The 27,303-nt window shown below is 39.0% G+C and overlaps 1 protein-coding gene across 1 annotated transcript in view; it reads left to right on the top strand.

Moving 5' to 3' along the window:
• The window catches only part of MTPN (myotrophin), a 61,232-nt gene extending 34,803 nt beyond the window's left edge, over positions 1-26,429 (top strand). The window contains exons 2-4 of the mRNA XM_039243631.1: positions 3,693-3,806; positions 4,657-4,740; positions 23,230-26,429. Of these exons, the coding sequence (XP_039099562.1) occupies positions 3,693-3,806; positions 4,657-4,740; positions 23,230-23,316 (285 nt within the window). The 3' untranslated portion in view covers positions 23,317-26,429. The remainder of the gene's footprint in view (positions 1-3,692; positions 3,807-4,656; positions 4,741-23,229) is intronic.
• The last annotated feature ends 874 nt before the right edge of the window (positions 26,430-27,303 follow it).

The following is a 27,303-nucleotide window of genomic DNA, read 5'->3' as shown; positions in this document are numbered from 1 at the left end:
CCTCAAATACTGCTTTATTAGCATCCCATTTTGTAAGAGTAGAGCCACAGAGATTTGATTTCAGGAAAATCTGTTGTTGAGGTATAATTGACATACAACAAACTACAGATATTAAAGTGTACAATTTGATAAGTTTTGACATAAGTATATATCTGTGAAATCATCACCACAATCAAGGTAATGAACACATCCATCACTCTTACTGCCCCTTCGTAGACCCTCGCTCCTATTGTTCTTCTCTTCCCTTCCCCCCAGGCAGCCACTGACCCACTTTTTTTCACTGTGCATTCGTGGTGAAAGTTTGCATATTTTATAATTTTATGCCAATACTGTACTTTTTTGATTACTTCGGTTTTTAATAATTCTTGAAATCAGGGAGTACTAGCCCTCCATCTTATTCTTTTTCAAAGTGATTTTGGCCAGTCTAGATTCTTTGCATTTCCAGATGAAATTTAGTGTCATTTTGTCAGTTTCTTTAAAAAATCTGCTGTGGTTTTGACTGGTATTGCATTGAATCTACACATCAATTTGGAGAGAATCAACATCTTTCTGGTATTGAGTCTTCTACCCACAGACCTGGTATCTCTCTCCATTTCTTTAGGTCCTCTATAATTTCAACAATTTTAGTAGTTTTTGGTGTGTAAGTATTTCACATTTTTGTTAGTTTATCACAAGTGTTTCATCTTTGGATGCTACTATAAATAATACTGATTTTAATTTTGCAATTAGTCATTAATAGTATATAAAAATGCAGTTGATTTTGTATATTGGTTGTTTTGTCCTGCAGCACTCCTAAAGTTACTTACTAGTTTTAGTAGCCTCTTGAGAGATTTCATAGAATTTTCTACATAGTCAATCATGTCACCTACAGACAAAGACAGTATTACTTCTTTTTTCTAAAATGGATGCTTCTCATTTTTTGGAAGAATTGGTATTACTCTTTTTCCTTAAATGTTTGGTAGAATTTACCAGTGTAGCCCTCTAATGCCTGGGAGTTACTTTGTGGGAAGGTAATCAGTAAAGTCTGATATTAGCACTTTGTTTTCACTGTTTATTTTTCTGATCACTCTGGCTAGAGATTTATCAATTGTATTGATCTCAGAGAATTAGCTTTTGATTTCTCTTCTTTTTCTGTTTTCCATTTCATTGGTTCCTGCTCTTTTTTCTTCCCTCTGGCTTACTTTGAATTTAATTTGCTTTTTTAAAAATAAACTTCATTTTTTTGGAGCATTTTTAGGTTCACAGCAAAATTGAGCAAAAGATACAGAGATTTCCATATACCTTTTGTTTTCACCTTAGGTTTTTTTTTTCTTGTTAAAGTTTTTATTTAAATTCCAGTTAACGTCCAGTATAATATTAGTTTCAGGTGTAGAATTTAGTGATTCACCACTTCCATACAGCACCTGGTACTCAGCACAATGTGCCCTTCTTAATCCCCATCAGCTCTTTCCCCCATCCCCTACCTACCTCCCCGCTGGTAACCATCAGTTTGTTCTCTGTGATTAAGTGAAGGGTCTGTTTCTTGGTTTGCCCCTCTCTCTCTTTTCTACCTATGTTCATTCATTTTGTTTTTTAAATTCCACATATAAGTGAAATCATCTGGTATTTGTCTTTCTCTGACTTATTTCACTTAGCATAATACTCTGTCATTTCTTAAGGTGAAAGTACAAAACTCATCATTTTAAGGCCTTCCTGCTTTTCCAGTACAGGTCTCTCATTACTATAAATTCCTCTATAAGTACAGCTTTTGCTAAGGCTCCGCAGAAGAGGATCCTTTCTTTCCTGTCAGTCATACAGAGCCTTTCTGGTGATGTCGTTTTTTGTCTGCTAAAATAAGAACTGTAAAGGCAGTGTCTGTAGCCATAAAGGAGAAAGTTTAAACTCACAACTCCATTTCATATGCTTTTTCCAGGCTCATACCGAGTGAGGAGGGAAGATGTCACTTATTTTGATTTGGGAAAGTATCTTTGACAAAGCCCTCTTACTCATTACTTACTACAAGTAATACTTAGCTTTTCTCACTGTAAAGACCTATCCAGTTAACACTCTGTTTAATAATGGAGGGGATATATTGTTATCTAAGGGAAACTAGTTTTGGGAATTGTTTAAGCAGTATCTCTTTTGCCAAAGGCTCCCATTTGTGCAGTTGTGGATAAATGCTAAGGTGGAATGCCAAATGGCCCGGACTATTTAAATTTCAGCCGTTCTGCAGAACCTGCCTTAACTCAGTTTTGGAATAGTCTTTTAGTGCCAGTATAAACCAACATCCGGGATCCACAGATATAAAAGTTAACCTCATTAAACATTTGACCACGGGTCAGGACCTACGTTAAATATTTTGCATGGATTATCTTAATGATGCAGTAAAACCTTATGAAGATGAAGCGTTTTTATTCCCATTTGACAGATAAGGAAACAGATTTGGAAAGTAACCAGTCTAAGTCCTACAATTAAGTAGTAGAGTTGGAGCTCCAGCCGGGCCTCCCAGGGCAGTAAGCAAGTTGTACACCTTTCTCCTGCACCTCTGTTTGAAGAAGTGGCTTGTAGTGGCCATGAAATGATAGGGTTCTGAGCTACTTGATTCAGAATAGGACTTGATGAGTTAACCAAACCAAGATAACTGAATACTATAGTAGTTGAGAAAATAAACTTCTTCAGGCATTTTGCTACTCTCAAATCTGAACTTTCCTTAAGAAAGAAGGGGCAAATACTGCATCGGGGGCAATGTGGTGGTATAGAAAGAGAAGTTTAGATCTCACTCATTACTAAGCTGCATTAAACAGTTGGTTAACCTCTTTTCACTTCAGACTTTTCATTTATGAAGTGGAGATTTTCTCCTTTTAGGATGGTGTAAAGATTAGAGATTATGTGTAGCCTAGTGTCAAACCTGTATCCGCTGGTCAGTAAAGAGGCTGGTTGTTATTTGTTACTATTAGAATCTGTTAATTCTCAATGAATGAACACTTTTTTTGAGGCCTTAGTAATAATAAGTTCATTTTCTGACCCAGCCCACTCCCCATCTGTCAGCAAGATTCAATCCTGTTCTTCTAGTGTTTGTATAGCACTGAGTTCCTTTCCTTTGTAGCACTTCTGTTTTGACATGTTTAGTCCTATAATTATCCAGTTAAAGTCTGCCTCCCCACAGTGGATAGTAAGCTCCATGCAGTCAGAAGCTACATTGGATTTTTTTCGCCTTAGTCTTCTCCGTGCACAGTGCTTGCCAGATAGCAGGGCGTCAGCAAATGTTAAATGAAGGAAATGATTCTTAGTAGCAGAACTACCTACCTTGTGATAATGTCTGCTCCCATCAAAGTAGTGATGCTTTCCTTGAAGTAAAGGTGATCTGGGTGAAATCTCAGTATTTGAACTTACCAGTCTTTTTGTGGCCACATCTTAACATTATGCTGATTGAACCCCTTAGAAATAGAGCACAGTAACATTTCATTACATTTCATATTATTGTCTGTTGTTTCTGGTTTGACTGATCATAACTGAATTACTACCATACTACATGTGTGCTGTTGCACAGAATTTAATTTCGACTTCTTGGTTACTTATTTCACTTTGCAGGAAATGTGATTGTTTCATGAAACTCAAGCTTTTAAGAAAGTAAAAAATACTGGGTTATCTCATGTCCCATCTTCCATCTACCATCCATCTAAATATCATTTTCATTTGGCTTCTCTTCTAAGGGAGAAGATGTCAACCGGACACTAGAAGGTGGAAGGAAGCCTCTTCATTATGCAGCAGACTGTGGGCAGCTTGAAATCCTGGAATTTCTGCTGCTGAAAGGAGCAGATATTAATGTATGTAAAGAACGTTGTCATTCTAGAAAAAAATCCTGTTGTATGCCTTGGGTAATTGTTTTCTGTCATCTTGTAAAACAGAAATATAGTCTGAAATTATACCAAATTTCCTGTAACTTAGAAATATATAGTTGGCATTTTTTTTTATAAGCAGAACAAACAGACTTTCTTAAATTGATAAAAATGAAGCATCCTAACTCACAGTTTTAAGTTCTCCAGCAACTTGAGAGTTAACACTGTCACTATCTATAGGTAGCAAATGGCTATCATGCTATGGAGGATAGGACTCTGCAGTCATAGAATAAATCCAAACTGGAGTTTTGGACAAAGGTTCGTAGGCAAATAGACAAGAGCAGTCATCTCCTGGCTCTTGCCTTTTACAGCTTTGAGGGTTTTGGAAAAATGTTTAGCCATGATAGCAAGTGAGGGGAACTTTACACATTTCAGGGAACACTGTGTCACCTGGCCCCAATGTGGCAGTTTTTCCCTCTTTATTGGCTATTTTCTACCCCCTCTCTTCCCTTCCTGGACCTCATTCGCGTTCCTACAATGTTGTGAGGCCTTGGGACTCGGAGAGGCTAGGTAACTAGTCAGCACAGTGTAAGTGGTAGAGCCATGGTTGGAGCTGAGCGCAAAGCCCTGCGCCCTCTACTGCACTATGCTGATACTCCAGGAGACCCTGCTTGTGGGCTTGGACTTTGGCAGCTCTCTAAGTGGCTGGAAACTTGTACCCTGAAGTGATTTTATATAACAAGGCAAGAGGTAAACATTGATAGTTCTCTAATTAAATCTGGAAGAAAGGAAGAAATGAAAAATAAAGTGATTTTTTTTTTTATCTCTTATTTCATAGGCTCCGGATAAACATCATATTACGCCTCTACTGTCTGCCGTCTATGAAGGTCATGTTTCCTGTGTGAAATTGCTTCTGTCAAAGGTGAGGTCAATTGCTAATTGTTTTAAAGTTTTTATTTAAAATTCCAGTTAACATACAGTGTTACATTAGTTTCAGGTGTACAACATAGTGATTCAACGCTTCATATATCACCTCGTGCTCCTCATAACCAGTGCACTCCTTGATAGCCCACCTCCCTTCTGAGAACCATCAATTTATTCTCTATAGTTCAAGAGTCTGTTTCTTGGTTTGTATTTTTCTTTCCCCGCTTGGTCATTTGTTTCTTAAATTCCACATATGAGTAAAATCATATGATATTTGTCTTTCTCTGACTCATTTTGCTTAGCATAATACTCTGACTCCATATATGTTGTTGCAAATGGCAAGATTTCATTCTTTTTTATGGCTGAGTAATATTCCATTGTACTTACCACATCTTTCTTATCTATTTGTCAGTCACTGGACACTTGAGCTGTTTCCAGAATTTGGCTATTGTAGATAATGCTACTATAGACATTGGGGTGCACGTATCCCTTTGAATTAGTGTATTTGACTCTTTGGGTAAAAACCTAGTAGTGCAATTGCTGGATCATAGGCTCGTTCCATTTTTAACTTTTTTTAGGAACTTCCATACTGTTTTCCAAAGTGGCCGCACCAGTTTGCATTCCCACCAACAGTACAAAAGGGTTCCCCTTTCTCCACATCTTCACCAATACCTGTTTGTTTCTTGTGTTGTTGATTTTAGCCATTCTGACAGGTATGAGGTGATATCTCATTGGAGTTTTGATTTACATTTCCCTGATAGTCAGTGATGTTGAAGATCTTTTCTTATGTCTTTTGGCCATCTGAATGTCATCTTTGGAAGAATGTTCATGTCTTCTGCCCATTTTTAATCAGATTATTTGTTTTTTGGTTTTTAGGTTTTGGAAGTTCTTTATATATTTTGAATACTAACCCTTTTTCAGATAAGTCATTTGCAAATATCTTCTCCCATTCTGTAGGTTGCCTTTTAGTTTGGTTGATGGTTTCCTTCACTGTGAAAAGCTTTTTATTTTGATGAAGTCCCAGTAATTTATTTTACTTTTGCCTAAGGAGACATACATGGAAAGAAGTTGCTATAGCCGATATCAAAGAATTTACTTACCGTGTTCTCTGTAGGATTTTTATGGTTTCAGGTCTCAAATTTAGGTCTTTCATCCCTTTTGAATTTATTTTTGTGTATGGTATAAGAAAGTGGTCAGTTTCATTCTTTTGCATGTTGCTGTCTAGTTTTCCCAACACAATTTGTGAAGAGACTTTTTCCCATTGGATATCCTCTCCAGCTTTGTCAAAAATTAATTGACCATATAGTTGCAAGTTTATTTCTGGGTTTTCTGTTCTGTTCCATTGATCTGTGCATCTGTTTTTGTGCCAGTACCATACTGTTTTAGTTACTACAGCTTTGTACTATAACTTGAAACCCAGAATTGTGATGCCTCCAGTTGCGGTTCACAAAATGTTAGCAGTTCATAATGGATAAGAAGGTTGGGCTAGAATGAATCAACCTCCTTCATCAAGAGTGTCTTGCTATGAAAAAACAAGTTAGCTGAACTAAGCACTATACTTACTGATGTAGAAAATGTTCTGGACTCCTCTAACAGTTTGCAGACCACACTTTAAGTAGCCCTCGTATGAAATGTGTAAGCTCCATTTTCTGTAGTACATGCTGAGTAAGATGATTATTAGAGGCAGTTTGCTGTAAATAAGAGCCCTCCAAGTCATCTGGTGTTGTGATGTGCTTGAGATCCTGGTAAATTTGGAATTTCCTGGTGTTTCTCTTAGATGGAGTCCAAAATCCAGCTCCCACAAACCAGTCAGTTGCAGAATTTCTAGCCATATTAGATGGAACCTGCATGTTGGAAGACCAGAAATCTTTGTAAAATAAGGCACCAATGTTAACCCTAAGCTTATCATTTCATGGCATAGTCTGGAAAATGCTCTTTACAGCATTTCATTTGGGATTTTAAAATAAGTCCTATTGAAGGAAGAAAGAAAAATTAAACGAGTAAATTTCTATATAAAGCATTTTGCCACAGTGCGTAACGCATAAATGCTCAATAAATAGTAGCTTTTATTTTAACTAAGACTGAAGAGGATTTTCTGCTTCCTAGACATAGCTTCAGTAAGATCTAGAAAAAATCAGAAAAGAAGGTTAGCATGTTTGTCTCTTAACACTTTGTTGATAATTTTTTTAATTTACCCATAGCAGCATGTTAAACACAATTACTGAGTTTTCTTTAAGTGTGTGGTTGTTACTGGTTTGGGGTTGGGTTTTTGTTTTGGGGGAGGAGATATATATTAATAGTAATTTTTAGATACTACACTTTGTATTAATAGGAATAATGTGGTTCTCCCAAAGCCAAAACAAATGGAAATACTCTTGGTTACTGTAATGGACCTAGAATCCATTGTAGGATGTGGTCCCCAAGATTTCCAGTCACTGTGCCCTGCTTCTCACAGTCCATCCCTCCCCCACACCCATGACAAGATTTTTTTCAGTACTTTCGAAAACTACTGGAAAATTTCATCCAGTAGGATTCTTCAGTAGGAGAATATTTCTGCTTACTGTAGAGTCAAAACTGGTTGTCACAGGCTGCAAGTATTGATTTACAGTTTGTTAAAGATGTATGTAATTCCAATATTTTATTAGTTAGAACTCTTCATATGGGAGGTAACTAACTCCAGCTCAGATAGGCTTCAACAGTAAAGAGATCTTGATGACTCACTTAACTCTCCCGTTGAGGCATATAGCCTGACCCGGGCTTAAGCCACATTACCAGGATCTGATTTCTCTGCCTCACAGCTCTGTTCCTCAGCATGGACTTAATTTAATGCCCTTGGCCTCAACACACCTGCTAAGTGTATAGTAAAAGAAACAGTAATATTACTACCTTGTGTATTTGAAAACATATTGAAAATTGCTAAGAGTAAATCTTAAAAGTTCTCATCACACGAAACTCACTCGTGAAGTAGGGTAGATGTTAACCAGACTTACTGTGATATAATCACTTTGTAATCTATGCATGTATCACGTCATTGTTATGTACCTTAAATACAAATGTTATATGTCACTTATACCCCAAAACTAAACTGACAAGTCAGAATAAAAGATAAAACACAGTTTTGTCCTCCCCCTTTCACTTTCTTTCCCTGATATTTTTCTATCCAGCTAAGGTTTTGTTCTCTGAAAATAAAAATCTCCATGGGATCCTTTTCAACTTAGGCTCTATCTCATGTTTATTAAATGAGATGCTCCTAGGCACGCTCCTCTTCTTAGCCATATCTCAGGCTCTGTATTTCTTTCTGGGAAGTTTCTCTTTCCTTATAGGACAAACAAAAAGTAATTATTGTCATGCCAGAGAAGTCCCGAAACCATTGTTCTGTATTCCTTATTCCCATAGCCTGAAACTCCAGGTCATTGAGACAGGACTGTAAGATTCCATTGTTAAAGAACCTTCTGGCTTTTCTGTGTGTGTACATGAGGCCCTAATACAGTTTCTTAGAAGGGTCTCTGCAATCATGTACTCTTACGCTAAATTATTGGTTGTAAGTTGAGTTGTTTGACTTTTAACTGGCTTGTTTTTTCTTTACTTGTAACTGTATTACTGTTATTTTGCATTTGAGCTTGATTTTGGGAGCTAAGTGACATTCAGAGGCGACTTTGTTGGTGGAAGATCAGTTGTACCCATGCAGAGTTGTTATTTTAGATGAAAGGGGTTTTTTACCTTTATGAAAGCAGCATAGGAAAATTTAGTTCTGCCTTTTCAAAACTACTTTTTTATTATTCCTAAGCTTCTTTAGTGGATACCCTATAGTTTTGTTAGCCAGATATTTTTTTTTTTTTTTTTTTTTTTAAGAAATTGATTGTGCTCTTTCAGAAATCCTTAGCTGCTAAAATAAGGCTATTCCAGTGCTTTTTTTTTTTTGGGTTATGATCAATGTTTGTATTATGAAACTTGGTTCTGCCTTTTGATAACAATACTTATGGATTGTTATGAATTTGTTTTTAAAAGTACTTAGTTTGAGAAATTTACCAAATTGGCATTTTTTAATTTATCATCTAACTGGTATATCATTAGTATAGGAAGAAAACAAAGTTAAAAACTCAGTATGGTCACAACTAATGGGGGGGGGGGGGAAGAAAAATCACTAAAACAAAAGGAGGATTACTAGAATGAAGTCAAATCAAAAAATGATAGCATATCACATAGTTAGGACAAGTTTTTGTTTCTCATTTGGTGCAATGGAAGACGAAGTTTATGAAACAAGTGGGAATTTGAAACATTGAATCCTTGATTGTCCATATAGTAAAAGAAAAAACTTTTACAAGGATTAGCTATGAGAAGTGTAACATGTATATTTCTATACGTAAAAGTTACTTGGCCTGATTTTTTTTTAACTTTTGAGCTAGAAATTTAAAAAAAAAAAAAAAAAAAAAAGGAGAGCTTTTAACACGTGGGACTTCTACTTCAAAATCGAAGCCTGAGCACATGCTGTGGTATGGGGTTCATTAGAGAAGACATCACAACGAATCCTTCAGACACAGAAAGCCAAGGGGACAGCTTCAAAGAAGAAAACATTCCCCGACATGAGCAAGAGAATGTTATCGCAAAAGGTAGGATCTAATCCAAGACGGCTCGCAGCCCTGAAGTTGTTAGTACTTTGAGCAACAAACAAGTGAAGACTGGATACACTTCATAAACCCCGAGAGACAAACTGAGATGCAAGAAGGATCATAATCAAGAAATTAGTATGTGAAAAAATCTAAATGAGTATTAAAGTACAAAACAGGTACTAAAGTTAAAAAGAAATAAGCTAGGAAAACAAAATAAGCTAGGGGCGCCTGGGTGGCTCAGTCCATTAAGCATCCGAGTCCGGCTCAGGTCATGATCTCATGGTTCATAGGTTCGAGCCCTGTGTCAGGCCCTGTGCTGACAGCTCAGCCTGGAACCTGCTTTAGATTCTGTGTCTCTGTCTCTCTTTGCCCTTCCCCTGCTCACACTCTCTCTCTCTCTCAAAAATAAATATTTTTAATAAATTTTTCGAAAGCTAAAACTACAGAATTGCTAAATAATAAGATGGAAGGGGGTGATCAAAGGTCCTGGTACTTTAACAACATCCAGAGCACATGAAACACATTATGTAAAACTAGTGAGAAGAGACAAAGGAACGAAGACAGATGGCACAGGTAAAACTGCAGGCTCAAGAAGCATCCTGAGAAATGTAGCAGGAGCAGAGGAGCAAGAAGCCCAAGCAAGTGTGTGAACCACACATCCAGGGTAGAGAAGTGGCCACAGCCAGCACAGCGGTCACTAAAAACACCAGGCCTGACAGCCTCCAACCTGTTTTTATCAAAGCAAAACAGACTGTTTAAGTATATATATCATTCTGAATTGTCATTATCTCAGTAGAATAAAGGTTTTGGTTTTTGCCTTAAAAATCTTAAAAACTAATACAAAAATATCCTATGGTCCAGAGTTTGGCAGACTTTCTCTTAAAGAGTCATGTTTGACTTTGAAAACCATGTGGTTGCCGGCATAACTTTGCTACTCTAAAGCTTCCATAGACAGACTAGAACAAATACTGAAATTTGTGTGGAATCACAAAAAACCCTTACTAGCTAAAGCAGGCTTGAGAAAGGACAAAGCTGGAGATTATCGCAATCTCTAATTTCAAGATACATACTACAGAATACATACAGTATGGTATTGGCACAGAAATACACACATTCTGTTCAGTGGACCAGAATAGAACCCAGAGACAAACCCATGCTTAATATGGTTAACCTTTGACATTGGCCTTAGCAACATTTTCTAAAGCAAGGAAAAGAAAAGAAAAATACAGTGTTGGGACTATACCAGAATAAAAAGCCAGAATAAAAAATCACAGTGAAAGACACTGTTAACAAAATGAAGAGGCAACCTACTAAATGAGAGATTTACAAATGATACATTCAATAAAGGCTTAATATCCAAAATATAGAAACCTACAACTCAATACCAAAAAAACCCACAAATCATCAAATAGACACTTTTCCAATGAGCACATATAAATGGCCAGTAGACACATGAAAAGATGCTCAACATCATGAATCATTAGAGAAATGTAAATCAAAACCACAGTGAAATAATACCTTACACCGGTCAGAATGGCTAGTGTCAAAAAGATAAAGAACAACAAATGTCAAGGATGCTGGTAAAAAGTAACCGTCGTGCATGTTGGTGGGAATATAAATTGGTATAGCCCTTGTAGAAAACAGTATAGAAGTTTAAGAAATTAAAAGTAGAAACACCATACAATACAGTAATCCCACTATTGGGTATTGACCCAAAGAAAACCAAAATACTAATACAAAAAAGTTTATGCACTGCTGTGTTTATTGCAGCAATCTAGAGTCCTCAGATAGATAAGTGGATAGAGAGGATACACACACACACACACACACACACACACACACACACACAGGACTATTACTCGGCCGTGAAAAAGTATGTGATCTTGCCATTTGCTGCAGCATGGATGGATCTAAAGGGTATTATGCTAAGTGAAGTCTGTCAGAGGAAGACAAATACCATATGATTTCACTCATAAATGGAATCTAAAAAGCACAACAAAAAAGGAGAAACAATCAGAATCACAGAAAACAAACTGGTAGCTGCCAGAAAGGAGGGAAAAGGAAGATGGACAAAGTGGGCGAAGGGGAGTGGGAGGTGCAGGCTTCCAGTCACGGAATGTGTAAGCCACAGGGAGGAAAGGAACCGCACGGGAATGTAGGCAGTAGCACTGTCATGGGGTTTTACGGTGGCAGATGTATCTACACTTGTGCTGAGCGTGCCATGATGCTTGGAGTTGTCCTGTCCCTGCTGTGACCTGAAACTAATGTAACGTGTTGTATGGCAACTACAGTTCCAAAAAGCTGTCCTAGACGGCACAGAAATGAACAAGCACGGCTGCATTCCAGTCCAACTTGACTTAGAAAAACCAGCATCTGGGTCAGTTTGCTGACTGCTGTTCTAGCTCCTGAATAGTTTGGAATTTATAGTGCATATCAATTTAAGGCTCTAGCCCTCAGCAGGAAAATGATCTTCCCTAAGTGAGGCGAGTTAAGAATGCATCTGTCATTCTCAACGCTTTTATTCAGCCCCACTAGTGCTTATTTGGTGAAAAGTTTTATCATCAATTAGTGTAGCCAAACAGGACAGTGATCTGGAATTTTCGCTGTTTATTCCGGATTAAAATCTCATATGGCTGAGTAACAGCATCATTTCATGAGCACATTGTTTAGAAGGTTAATCATGAAGTGATACTCTTCAGTTAAAATATTAGCCAGTAAACTTTCATAAGTCCAAAATTAATTTCTTTTTCACAGCTACCTTTATTTTGATATACATAAAATTGGTATCTTATATCTAGTTTGGTTAAAGATACAGTTCTCTGAGAAAATTAGTTTGCCTGTGGCAAACTATCCTGTTGGACATTTCCTATAATATTATTATATACTATCTGACATCTATCAACATTTCTATGTTGATACTTACTAAAATTCCTTATAATTTATATACTGATAATTGTATTTTAAGAAGTATCTTTGTTCCCTAATCCTAAGGAAAACCATTTTGAAATAAACCAGTGTAGGGAAAAGGGTAATATTTAAATGTTAACATCTTTAAATGAGGAAGAGAAGTAAAGTTTGGGGCCCCTGGGTGGCTTAGTCAGTTAAGCATCCAACTTTGGCTCAGGTCAAGATCTCTCTGTTCATGAGTTCAGGCCCCACATCAGGCTCTGTGCAGACAGCTCAGAGCCTGGAGCCTGCTTCAGATTCTGTCTCTTTCTACCCTCTCCCACTCACTCTCTGTCTCTCTCTCTCTCTCAAAAATAAACATTGAAAAAAAATTTTTTTAAGATGTTAAGTTTGCTACAATGTAGAATGTAGACAGATAAGCTATGTCATTTACTCTGGTGCGTGCTCTTATTGTCCTCATACAAGTCTATGCTACTATTAAGAATATAAGTACAAGCTCCTACTAAAAATGACCAACTTTCGTTGAGAACAAGAATTCTTTTAAATAAACACAAAAAGTTGTACCCTAGCATGTGAGAATGAAAATCTTGTGATTTGAAAATTTAGTGAAAGTCTTAAAACACTGTAATTACTGTTTTATTCCTAGATTAGAAACCTACAGCATACTTAAATTATTATAAACTGTCATTTGTTATTAGTGATATTTGGCACATTAAGCTGTAACTGAGAGGAAGAAATCCAAAGAAACTTTGGCTTTGTTTTCCATTATTTCTCTGTTTTACATGATATCAAAGAAGTTGACCTCCTTACCAATGCTGCCCTAACCGTACAACAGAATAGGTAACACTGATTGTGCAACACTAATTTTAGTGACTCACAGCTGTTTAAGACCACTCTTCCGTTGCTTCTGTTTGAGTAGGGTAAATGAGTGAGATACAGACAGAAAGGTTTACTCAGCTACCTTTTGTTTTATAAGAAAGGAAGTCAGACTATTAATGTTTTGTATAAAGTATGTTTTAGAGTAAAAAATACTAACAGTCTAAAAAAATACAGAACATTGATGTTTTTGCTAAACACTAATTTTAGTGACTCACAGCTGTTTAAGACAACTCTAAGTTGTCTTAGATTTAAGACATTTAAATACGAAGCAGCCAGTTAATGATAAAAACGGAATTACCCCCTCACATACCAGCATTGTCAAATCCTCCAAGAATCTGCGGTATAGATTTGTTGCTTGAACCGAAAATCAAATGTTAATATACAAAGATTAGGAAGTCACCCTTGTAGGCATAAACAAATACGTGCTTGCAGGTAGAGCCATTTTTCACTCACTGCCATATCCCCAGAAAAACTTAGACAGCTCTGCATAAGCTCAGGCGCAGACTCTATGATTGCTTGGAACCCCAGAGTTCTGTTCCATCTCATATAGGCAGGTTTGTTTTTAAAAACATTTCAGGACCAGTGACCCTCACTGAACTCTGCAACGCCTTACCCTCAGTCAACCACAGTCCAGATTCGGATGATCCTCCTCTGACTGTCCTCAAAAGGTCATTAGTAGCCTAACGCTGTGTGACAGCGCCTCCATCATCCACCCCATTGCATCTCCTCACGTAGGTATCTTAGCATCTCCCGTCACCTCATTTAAAGTGAAGACATGCAATTCTTCCTTTCACTTGAGCACTTTGAGGCCAGTGTAGGGTGATTAATTGGCCTACTTTAATACTGTTATGTTTCAGGGGGCTGGAGGATGGAGGAGGGGAGAGAGGGTAACAGCCTGTCAGTGAACAGTCAGAATACACGCAACATCATCTGTCGATGAAGTTCGCCATCTTATCTGGGCACAGTTCATGGTGTACCAGAACGGTTACAATGGGAACAGAGGTCACTGATGCCGGATCACCAAAATACAAGGAATGAAAACGTTTGAAATATTCTAAGAATTACCAAAATGTGATATAGAGACAAGAAATGAGCAAGTGCTGTTAGAAAAATGGCACTAATAGACCTGCTTCAGCCAGGGTTCCCGCAAACCTTTACTTTGTTAAAAAACAAAAACAAAAACACTATCTGCAAAGCACAGTAAAACAAAACACATTCAGTTGAGGTGTGCCTGTACTTACCACGCTGAGTTATATTTGTATACGTGATCCTTTCCTTTGTCCTCTCTAGATTATGAAAATATCCAGAAAACCAGCCTCTTGTTCTCTTTAATGCCCCAGGATAGGAATTGACCAACAGTTTCTACAAAGGGCCAATAACAAATACTTTAGGCTTTGCAGACCACACGGTCTCCATTACAGCTCACCAGCTCTGCACAAAAGTAGCACAGAAGCAGCTGTAAGCAACATGTAAAAAAACAAAACAAAAATGAGCATGACTGTGTTCTAGTAAAACTTACTTATCAAAACGATGTCTGGCACTTAATAGAAACTTTATAAATGTTTGTTGAATAGACTTAGGAATTGGTTATCTGTGAAAGTGTTCAACAGATGACACATAGTATATACAGTTGCACAGCATTCTTCATTTTCCTGTAGCAGGAGACAGAAATGTTGAGAATACCTAAAGTTAATAAATTGTAGAATCTGGGTCTTATCCTAATGTTTTTAGGGGAAAAGCCGTAGGTCTTTTTTTTTTTTTTTTTTAGGTTTATTTTGAGAGAGAGAATGAGGGAATGGGGGAGAGAGAGAGAGAGAGAGAGAGAGAATAACTAAGCAGGCTCCACACTGTGTCGAACCATGAGATCATGATCCGAGCTGAAATCAAAAGCCAAACACTCAACCAACTGAGCCACGCAGGCACCCCAGCCCTAGGTCATTTTTAACTAAAGATAGCATGGAACAGAAGAAGGCTCTAGTTTCCATAACTTGCTGACTGACTTTGGACAAGTTTCTTAACCACTCTGAGCTTAAATTAAATCTCTATTAAAAAGATAACAGTGCCTACTTTACAAGGCTGCTGTGAGGATAAAATGAGATGATATATTTGTAGTATTAGGTTAAAAACTCAAAACTGCTACAAAATATAAGAAACCTCACATTCACTGTGTTGCGTATTGTATCCAGATTTTTGGGGTGCCCACAAATATTCTTTACTGTGATACTCGTATCAGTATGTAAATGAAATGCTCTGTTAAATCCTGTACCAGTAAATAACATTGTACAACATGTGTAAATGTGGGTATTTGAATAATTTTTTTAATGTTACTATTTTTAGTAGCCTCCAAAATTGAGTTTATAGTAATGGTAATATTTAAGTGTGTATTCAAGCAGTTAAAAGTTCCCAGGTTCTGAGCATTTTATCTTACTACCATGAAACTATGAACAGATGCCTCAAATCATGAGATAATTCCTGAGAAGCAATATCTCAAGACAGTTCTAAAAGGCAGTATTTTACAGTCCTCTTTCTAACAGAGTGATAAACTTTGGTGCATATATGCACAAGATGGTAGAAAAGGTAGTTTTTCCTTTTAATGTGGTGAATATATGTGATCACCGAGGGTGGTTGATGTTACTAATGTTCATTTGCACTGTGACCCATGTGTAAATTTTTGTTGAGCATCTGCTATATCCCAGGCATCATCCTAGGTGGGAAAGGTACAGAGATGAATATAACAAGAGCCCTGCCCTCATGGAGCCCAGCCTAACTGGGGGGAGACAAGTCCGTTAACAGAATTAACAGACCTATGGTAAGAGCCTTAAGAGAACTGGAGTTCAGCTGTAACAAAAACTACTACCGTGACTTAATAGAGTAACGTACAACAAGATGTCTGAAGGGTTGCAGTCCAGGGCTGGGCAGCTGGATATGCTGTGTCATCAACTTCCCACTCTCCCTTCTCTGCCATCTTCCCCATCTTATGGTCACAAAGATGGCTGCTGAACCTCTAGGCATTGTGTCTGCGTTTTGGGTGGCAGCAAGAGGAAAGAGCTAAGGACTCGTTCCTCCTGGGGCTCTACTGAAAAAGGAAAGCCCTCCATGGACAAGGTCGAATGTGTGTCGGATGGCTGGATGGCCCTCTGTAGCTCTGAGGGAGTCTGGGGTTTCGGTTGCTTTTCCACCTCAGTAGCCTAGGAAAGCAAAGAAGAAGTGGGGGGAGGGGGGGAGCGGGTTTGCAATGGACACTGGGTCCAGTCTCTACAGCAAGTGCCAGAGATATACAGGGGGAGGGAGAGCCAGCTGCCTGGGACATTCCGGGTCTTCACAGAGAAAGAAGTTAACTCAGGTGGTGAAAGCAGGAGGACAAAGAATTTTTTTGTTCCTTTAGATTTTGAGAGTCCTTAGGAGACACGTAATATCAGATAAAAGGAACTTTACTATATTTATTCAGGCATTCACTTTGTGTTTGATTCTAAGGAACTTTATCTCCAGAAGTGAGTTGACTATCCAAACCATGGTTGCTAAATTTTTCTTTATCGTTTTAGCTACATTGTAAATAAACTATTCTATTCAAGGGCAGAGATAGCAGGACTTAACTTTTGTTTTTCTAACATTCCCTGTATTCTACAACTTACTATCAAGTAATACTTGATTATCTAAACCTGTGACTTTTCAAGATCAAGAAATTACTTGTAATGCTTTAAAGCTTTTACTCCCTAGAATGATAAACAGCCTGCCTGTGTACATGGGCCACTTAACTTGGCCACAGCAACCATTTCCTTCTTCAGGAAACATTCATCACCTGAATCACACTCTAAATATAGGCAGATGAGCCTAGTCCTGATTCTAATCAGGTGTCAGAACTAAAGGGTCTTCAGTGTTGAAATTACCTGAAGATAAACATTTTATATATTGTGCCTAATGAGCAACATGTTCACTGTGGCGATGTTTTGTTGATCTGCTTATAGTAATTTGTAATAAACAATTTTGTTTCTTCCAGTCCCTTAATATGTATGTATATTTCCTATCTGTATCGATTAATTTAACAAACATTGATTGATTGCCTATTACTGATCCTATGTAAGGCCTTGGGAATTCGAAGACTTAGAAGTTTGGTTCCTGCTTCAACATATTTGGTCTAGTAGGGAGAGACAAAGACATAAAACAAGTGCATTAAAATGTGATTGCTGTGGCAGGAATTTATATGTGACATAGTAGGGGTTTGAAGGAAGAAGAGGTCAAGTGTGGTCCTAGTGGTCAAGGGGATAGCGTGTTTTAAGGAAGAATGCCATTAACAGCTGCAGCACCACGACTCACAAAGCAATTGTCATCTAGAAAGCATTGACGCTTGAGCTGAATGTTAGACCCTTTTGTCCAGGAATCTAATAGAGGATTGAGGTACCATTCTAAAGAGAAGCAACAGTGTGAGAACAGTCACAGGGACAGAGAGACCCTGAGACATTAGGGTAAGGTAAAAACATTTTTTTTGTTACAGCTGCAGGCATTCACTATAAAGGATTTTGCAAGAAATAGGACTAGAGAGGTAAGTGGTGAGCAGATTATGCCTTGTGCCATATTATTTATTTTCATTGTCTTCTGTGAGGATGCCATGAAGGCTTTTTTGGTAGGTGCGTAGTCATATGGTCGGACTTGGATATTAACAAACATCACCCAAACACATGCATGGAGTCTGCATCAAAATGGTGTAAGAAGTGAAAAAAAGGTAGGACATTAGTGAATGCAGTGGTAGCAAGGACAGATGAGAAATGGTAACAATAGTCTCATCTAAGGACTTGGTGACCAGTTATGTGGGAAGTAACATTTCCCAAAAGATGATGGTGGTCTTTATCATGATAGAAAATAGTGAAAAAAGAGCAAGTCTGTAGGAACAGATGATGGTGGATACACATGTAGGGGTGAGCCAGTTTCCACCAGGTGATGAGGACAATAACATGGGACAAGGACCTACATCCTTAAATGATCTTATAGGATCGAGTGATCCGGCCAGCTTTGATACTTTTAGCACCAGACTGTGTGAGAGAATAGTTAACTGACATTGTTAAAACTTACATAGTACCCAAAGTGACCTACTCCACGCAATCCCAATCAAAATTCAGTGGTCCTTTCACAGGTACAGAAGAAACAATCCCAGAGTTTATATGTGGAGCCACAAAAGACTCCCAATAGCCAGAGCACTCTTGAGAAAAAAGAATAAATCCAGAGGCCTCACACTTCATGATTTCAAAACAGATTATAAGACTTACGGAAATTAAAACAGTAATGTGTTAGCATAAAATAGACTCATGGGTCGATGGAACAGAACAGAACACCCAGAAATAAACCTACGCATAATACAGTCAACTAATTTACAACACAGGAGCCAAGAATATACATTGGGAAATGACAGTCTCTTCAATAAATGGTGTTGGGAAAACTGGACAGCCATATGTAGAAGAATGAAACTGAACAGCTGTCTTAACACCTTACACAAAAATCAACTAAAAATGGGTTGAAGACTTGAACATAAGACCTGAAATCACAAAACCCCTAGAAGAAAACATAGAGGTTAATAAGCTCCTTGACATTTGTGTTGGCAATGATTTTTTGTATTTGACACCAAAAGACAGAAAAGCAAAAATAAATACATGGGACTGCAGCAAACAAAAAGGCATCTCTACAGCAAAGGAAATTCAGAAAATGAAAAGGCAACCTATGGTGTGAGAAAAAATATTTGCTAATCATATATAAGGGGTTAATATCCAAGACATATACAGAATTCCTACAATCCAACAGAAGAAAAAAATCTGAGTAGAATACAGATAGAGGACCTGAACATTTTTCCAAAGATGACCTAGAGATGGCCAACAGGTGCATGTAAAGGTGCTTCACTAATCATCAGGGAAATATAAACCAAAACCACAATGGATACCACCTCCCACCTGTTAGAATGGCTGTCAGCAAAAAGATAAGACAACAAATGTTAGCAAGGATATGAAGAAAGGGGAACCCTTGCATACTGTTTCTAAGAATGTAAATTGGTGTAACCACTATGGAAAACAGTATGGAAGTTCCTCAAAAACATTTAAAATAGAACTACCATATGATCCAGCAGTTCTGCTGCTGGGCACTTTTCTGAAGGCAGTGAGATCACCATCTTGAAAAGATACCTGCAACTCCCATGTTATTGCAGCATTGTTGACAGTAGTCAAGACATGGAAACACCCGAGTGTCCATCGACAAATAAATGGATAAAGAAAATGTGATATATACTACACACACTTGTGTGCACACACATAGGAATATTATTTAGCCAGTAAAGGAAATTCTGTCATTTGCAGCAACATAACGGACCTTCAGGGCATTATGCTAAGTGGAATAAATCAGACAGTACTATAGAGAGAACCAGTACTATATAACGTCACGTATATATGGTATCTTGAAGCAAACAATACTGCGCTCGTAGATACATTGAACAGATTGGTAGTTGTCAGAAGTGGGAGGTTTAGGCAGTGGGCAAAATGGGTGAAGGTGGTCATAAGATTCAGATGTAACAGTTAAAAGATAAAGAAGTCCTGGGGATGTAATATACACCATGGTGACTTTAAAGGATAAAAAAAAAAAAAACTTTTTTCAGAACAGAATATGAAAGTTCGTCTTGACAGAATAAAAAAGCTGGCAAGTTAACAGGTGGAAGGATTGATGGGAAGGCAGAGAATGAATCTTACAGAGGGATGAGATACTGTCCAAACCAATGGAATGAGAAACAAAGGCTTAAAAAGCTATCATTTAGTGGCACCTGGTTGGCTCAACTAGGTAGACGTCAGACTCTTGACTTTGGCTCAGGTCATGATCTTACACTTTTGAGATCGAACCCCATGTTCAATCAGCATGGAGCCTGCTTGAAACCTCTCCCTCTGCCCCTGCCTCAACCCCTCCATGCACACACATGCACACTCTCAAAAAATAAAAGTAAATTTTAAAAAGTTGAAAAGTGAATGTCCTTTTAATTTATAATTAAAGAGAACCTGATATTCTAAATATAGGAAATTGGAAGGGTCTGGGAAAGAAGATGGTGGTGAGCTGAAGCCTCACCCATGTATCAGGAAATAAGAAGGTAGCATCTAAAGTTAATAATGCAAATAGTGACCTGAGTGTATTACTGAGAGCTATGAAAATCACTAGAATTAAAAAATTATTAAAAATGGTTTCAAGTCAAATATACTAATTTTTAAATGTTTTCTAGCAACTGCATCAGGCACTAAAAAAATCATTTTAATTTTCTTATCCACATTGACAAAACTGGTTCATCTGTTGCAGAACTGGTTTGACTTTGTTAAATTTATTCCTAAGTATTTTTTTCTTTTTGATGCTGTTATAAATGGAACGGTTTTCTCAATTTCATTTTTATAATTTGAATATTCAACCTTTTATCTATGAAATGCCCATCTTTGTAATAAGGCTGGTTAGTTTTAAAGTTTCTGTTGTCTATACATAGTCACTGTAGTTCTTCTAGGGTTACTCATTTTGGTTTAAAAGAAATACGTTTACAGCATATGCTTATTTTTAGGACAAAAGTGTAGACAAACACTAAAATGTTAACAAATGTGTCTTACAGAATTAGGAGTCATATGGGTTTTTGTGTATTCTGAGTGCTGTGATGAGTCCATTAAAATTAGGGGAAAAGTGACTTATGTAAATCAGCTAGATTTTTGTTGTTGTTGCAAATGGCAGAAATTACCAGAGAGAAAACAGGCGTTTTTTGAAGACCTGGCCTATTCCAGGAGCAGCAGGAAGGCTGGAGGACCAGGCTCCGGCAGGAAGGTGGCAGCTGCGGGACTCGGGGGGCAGGAACTCCTCCATGGTCTCCTCTGGGTTATGCCACCGCGAGAAGCGAACGCTTACTTTTTATTCTCTCTCTTGCTCTCCAGTCAAGATTCAAAATCAGAAGTAAGAGTCCTGTGTGTCAAGTAAAGCTCTGACATTTGGTGAGGAAGATACACGGCACCTTCAGTTACATAGTCCCAGGACTCCATACAGTGGGGACAAAGGATTCCCCAGTTTGAAATTCGGATGCTGTTTTCAGAAGAAGGGAAATGAACTCTGGCAGCTAAAAAAGCAACTGGTGTTCACTGTAATATTTAACTTGTTACTGCAGAATTATAGTTTATAATGCTGATCATGAAAGTAGCTATCCAATAAGAATTGGCTTTAAACACAGCGATCCTAGTTATTGCCACACAACCTGTAGAGGACTTACCCACTGAAGTTCACACATGTCTCTCCCATTTGACCAGGAGTTGTGTTGTGTTCCATGAAGTGGTTAAGTTCAATTACAAAATGAGGAAATAGAAATTGTTACAATCATACTGAGGAGGACTTTGCAACAGTTTAACTAACACTTGTAGAATGCCATCTATTCCTTCTTGCTTTACCTAATCAAGTTGTATTTATCCATCAAGACTCAGCTGAAGCAGTACCTCCTCCAGGAAGCCTTTTTCCCTTACATACTCCTATCTTATCCCATTGAATGAGTGAATGTCAGAGCAAGGGGGGAAGGTGTTCTGTGTGGAACCCATACGTGTAATGGCGTGGTGAGGGGCCCCCTGGGACTAGAGCAGTGAGAGATTAATGGGAGAGGAGATTCGTGGTTTGGACTCCAGTTGGTCTCTAAGTGACCATTTATACCAAGTGTAGACAATTCTGTAAGTCCTTCAGAGGAACAATGGAGATTTGGTAAGAGGAGAAAGGGGAGACGCTAGAGGCTGGTTGATTAGTCATCAACACTGGTGAGGGCTGGAACCAGGAAGGAGAAGCTCTGGGTGGTGGAATATTGGGGTCTCTGAGAGTTTAAAAAGTTCCGACCTCGTGTGGGAGCAAGTTCACTTCCCAGGTGATAGGCACTATTCTAGGTATTAGGAACACAGCGGTAATTAATACAGACAAGACCCCCCCCTCCCGTGGAGCTTCGTTTCAGTAAAGCAGCTAAAACAGACACAGAGGTGTACGTGTGTACACGGTCTCAGAGAACGGAAATGCCGTGTCGCGAGTGAAAAATTCCAGAGCCACACTCTCCAGATAAAGCATTGGAGCAGGCTGGGGAGGACTTCCCCAGAGCACAGAAGGGACATCCTCCATAGCCCGCAGAGCAATCCTTTACTGCTCAACTGCTCAGCTTTGGTAAACCTGATGAGCAGTATTACATAGTGCTCTTTAGGAAAGTGTCTAAAATAAATGGTTTGGGGGTGCCTGGGTGGCCTAGTCAGTTAAGCGTCCGACTTTCGCTTAGGTCATGATCTCACGGTTCGTGGGTTCGGGCCCCACGTCGGGTTCTGTGCTGACTGCCAACTCAGAGCCTGGAGCCTGTTTCAGTCTGTGACTCCCTCTCTTTCTGACCTTCCCCTGCTCACGCTGTCTCTCTCTCTCTCTCTCTCTCTCCTAGAAATAAATAAAACATTTTAAAAAAATAAAAAATAAAAAAAAAATAAAATGGTTTGCAAGCTCTGAATTTTAGACGTGCAATATTTATGCACCCTCCACAAGAGGTTACAAAGAAAAATAATTTAGTAATTTCTTCTTTAGCAAAAGTGATATCCCCGGAGGTTTTTTTTTTTTTTTTTGAAAGAGAGTGCACTAGCAAGGGAGGGGCAGAGAGAGAGGAGGACAGATGATCCAAAGCCGACTCCGCACTAACAGCAGAGAGCCCACCTTGGGGCTCGAACTCACAAACCATGAGACTGTGACTTGAGTTGAAGTCAGATGCTTAACCGACAGGGCCACCCAGCCCCCCTCCCCACTGTTTTATATTACACATAGAGATCATCTTTTAAAGCTTAGTGAATGCACGATCGTGTAAATGAAAGGCAGTCATTGCCTGTTACTGGCAAGTTGAGTTTGTGGCGCCGAAAAAATCATCTGGTAATTTTACAACTTAATCTTACAACCTTGCCAAACATTTGGGGGTTTTTCATTCAATAGAAGTCACTCTGTTAGGATGGGAATTAACTCAACATGAATAGTAGCCTTTGCAGGTAAGAGAGTTCTCTTCTTTCCCCATGGGCTCATTTAGCATTAATGGCTCTTCCCTCTCTTTTCAGGGTGCTGATAAGACTGTGAAAGGTCCAGATGGATTAACTGCCTTTGAAGCCACTGACAACCAGGCAATCAAAGCTCTGCTTCAGTGATGGACGGACCGGCTGACAGCTCTGGAGGAAGGGCTCTCCTGTGGCCTCACACTGCTGCCTGTCTGTCTGTCACTCTCTATCTGCCAGCTTCTTCAGCTACACTTTATGAGGGGTGAGGGGAGAGAGAAATTCATAACAAATCAGACTACCAGAAAAACAAAACAAAACAATGTTTTGGAAGAGAGGGGGAAAAAACCGTGATCAGGCTCTTGCTCGGATTCCTGATCAAGTCCGCCTCTTTTCCATTTCCAACAAAATATACCGCCCGTACCCAAGGGAGAGCAGAGACAAAACATGCCAGTAAGATTTGACCTTTCCAGCTCCCTAGCTAGTGTATTCCTTAGGTCGTGTCGAGGGTCTGATTGTGCCAGGCCAGCTCTCCGGGTGTGGTAGCCCTAAATGCGAGCAGCGGCGGCGGCTGCTGTGAACGTAACTCTGGGTGCTGAGATCAGCGATCGGCTCTAGCCTTCTGCCTTAAGACGCGCTCTCCTGGGGGCCTCCTGGCGGAGTTCAGAGCGCTGCCCGCGGTCGGCGACCAAATCTGCCCTCGGCGACTTTCAGCTTCACGTGGGAGCTCAGTTAAGGTGAGGGGGCACACTCCTAAATTGCTGGATGACTCAACTTTGGATTTCCTCTCCCCTTTCACATGGGTTTCATGTGTCTTTAGATAAAACTGACTAGTTTTATTTATAAACTCTTAAATTTTGGAAGCCTAAAGGAGAAATCATTCCAGTGTGCATATTTTTTTTTCTCCTCTAGATTCAGACGTTTATATAACATTCAAACACTTTCAGACTCCTGCTGGTAGTAAAAGGGGATTTAAACATAGAATCATAGCCATAGCCTGTGAGTGTCGTACAGAGAACAGTGGTCTTAGTACCTACGGATTTTCTTCATTTGCTCTTTGAATGGATTGGCCTCGGTTATGTTTGGCGAATCAAGGAACATTCTTTGGAAATCCTCTCTCAGACCCACCTTGGATGCTGATTACTTACTGCACCAAAGCTGTCACTGGGGTGAGATTTACAATCTGGACAAGTTGAGCCCCGTCCCTTCAAAAATACGCTTGTTACCAGGTTTCCCTGAGTTGTCGATAGGCTTTTGCTGAACATATGCCAGCCCACCTACGTGATAGATTTTTGTCTCTAACCCATTCATCACAGTAAGTGTGACATCTCCAGAATGTGTCCCATGTTCTTAACATACAGCGCCCTAAAACGGGTGTGAAGACCTGCAGGAAACATTTAGACACATGTTCAAATGTTTATTCCATGAGCAGTCCAAGTAATTAAACCATATACCCTTAAATTTGCTATCTTGCATTTAAAATACTGATTCCTTTGCTTGCCATCCATAAAAGCTTGCTAAAAATTGTAGGGTTTTTTCCTCAGCCAAATCATGCAATAATTGAATGTACTTCAAATTTTTAAAGGGGGGTTGGGTTAGGGACTTACACTCAGATTATGGATCACAAAGAATTAATGATGATTTTTTTAAGGCAATGTAGCATTCTAAAGCAGGGTTAAACTATCAAGAATAGCCAGCTAATAAATCTTATTGATCGATTGCTGATCGGTTTGTTAGGGTGTGGATTTATGGGTGCGTGTGTGTGTGTGTGCGTGTGTATTTTTTCCATGGACTTTTTTTTTTTTTTAAATCCTGTGGCTTTTTTGCTTACAACTAGCCTAACACTGTAATTTTCCTGCATCCAAGAAAACAATCACAAACAAAATGGTGGCTGAAATACTTTGATATCTTTGGCTAATTCTCCAGTTGTAATGTAGCCTATTCATGTTGGATTCGAAGTCAGTCAACAACAGTGCTTTCTTACATCACTGAGCGGAAACAGAGCGATCCTCATTGAAGATGGAGGGCACTTAATCAGTTGGTAGCAACAAGGTGTTTTGAGATCTTTGTTTTCACCTCCTGGCAGATTGCTTTTGAAAGGCTTGGATTTTACCTTCTATAGTTTTCACCCTTCCTTTCAAACCTGTTGTAGTTGGCGGGTGCAGAGAGTGCACTGTCCTATCATTCCTAAACCCGGTCTGCTTTCTGCCGTCACTGGTGTAGAGACCATGTGCTTCTTTGTGCAGTTCATCCCACGTTCCCTGTAGTGCAGTAGAGGCTACTCCGCCTTCCCTCTTCTTTCTCAGCCATTCAGAAGCCCCGTAGTTCTGGAGCAGTTGCTTGACAAATAACATCAACATAGAATAGACTGGCCAAGATGGTTTACCATTTTTTTAACTAGTTTATTTATAATGTATTTCTGAACCACTTGGCAGAGAAATTCACAACACTTTAATGTTCATTTTTTGAGTAAAGGAAGCTAAAAACATGTCTGCTTTTTGGTACTACATGCATTAGTACAAGGTTAAGTTTTGTTCTCCACTGAATATTTAACATCTCAGAGAAACTCTTGCATGTTCTGTAGTTTTGTATGGAGTCATTTTGTATGCACTATATCCAGTAACAACAGGCACTGTGCCTGTTCACGGTAGTGTACTAACCAGTCCCCCTCGCGGCTTCAGACCTGTATCCGTACACCCAGGTTGGAGTGCAGCACCCATGTACCCCCAGGTAGCTCTTCTGTGCGTAGCTCACCTTCCCCAGCCAGTGGGGCACCAAGGAGAGGCAGGTGGGTGCAGTGTGTGCGAGCTGCAGGCAAGTAAGGCCCTTTCATTGATTTCTTTCCCCCCAATAATGGATCTGAAATCTGTATGTACCGACTTTTTTTTTCCCCCTTAAAACTTCAACTGAGCTGCTCTTTACTTCATGCAATATTGTGTACTCGATTGTGTATAGAAGAAGCTGGGGAGAGTGCCCTCCTACATAAGCAATTGCAGTGTTTTGCATGCAAAATTTTAAGAATTTAAATCGTCCTGATTCTATTTTGTAAATGGAGAAACAATCATATCTTTCTAAGCAGTAATGGAGGAAGACTAGTGCTTTGTGCATTTTGATATATTTGAGTTCATTTTTTCCACAATGTAATACTTTTGACACAATTGGGTTTCTCATATTATCCTAGTTCATGTACATCCGAATGCTAAATAATACTGTGTTTAAGTTTTGTGTTGCAAGAACAAATGGAATAAACTTGAATTGTGCTACAAGGAACGTGTCAGCAGCTTTTTCCCCCCCTCGGTTACAAGGCCCTTCCCTTCCCAGGCTCCTCCACAACTGTACCAGGCCTTTGACTGACTAACTCTTGGTTCATCTAAATTTCTCCCTGCCTCCCACCTCTAGAAAAAAATAAGTGGAAAGAAACTAAGACATCGGAAAGATTCAGTGGAAATAAAGTATACTACTCATCTGGAAGTTTTGGTTTTCCATCAGTCTCCTGATTCAGACTGTTTCACTTATAAATGCTCAGTAATCCTCCGGGCTTTCTGAAAGCAAGGTACAGCCAGCTTTTCAGGATCGGAAAAGCTATGCCTGGAAACCACTCCAGTCTTCCACAGGCTCGTTAACTTGCTGCACATTCCGGAGCTTCTCATCTGTCAAACTTCCTTAACCACGGGCACTTCCTTAGAGTACTTTGCAGAGCCAGTGTTCTGACTTAACATTAAATCACTTTGAACCTCGAAAAACTGAAGATTCTATCTAGTTTGGTTCCATTGTAATCCTGTCAACAACGGAAGACTACTCCACGGTGTACTCTTGAAAAGGTCTGAGTAACACTACATGCAGATGCTAAATAAAGCAAAAGTGATCGTTCAGCTTTATGTTGCTGCAGAGGTTTAAGTGTGGGGTAGCAGGTGGCTGTAGGTGGGAGTGTTCACAGATATTTTTAATCAATGAAACTCCCATTTTAAGAATCGGGGCCCATCTAAGTGTTTCAGTCTAGTTCTATAGATTTTTAGTCAATGGGAGACAGAGTTACTATGAAAACCTTTTGTGATCAGAGATCAGCTCTCACAGGACTCCGGCACAACACAGTAGGTCGGATGGTTACAAGATTTTTTTTTCCTTCTACAAGACCAGTGG

This window comes from Hyaena hyaena, unplaced genomic scaffold (genome assembly GCF_003009895.1).
Source record: "Hyaena hyaena isolate Hyena2069 unplaced genomic scaffold, ASM300989v1 scaffold_8, whole genome shotgun sequence".
Taxonomy (NCBI): domain Eukaryota; kingdom Metazoa; phylum Chordata; class Mammalia; order Carnivora; family Hyaenidae; genus Hyaena; species Hyaena hyaena.
This window is presented reverse-complemented; position numbering and strand designations above follow the sequence as displayed.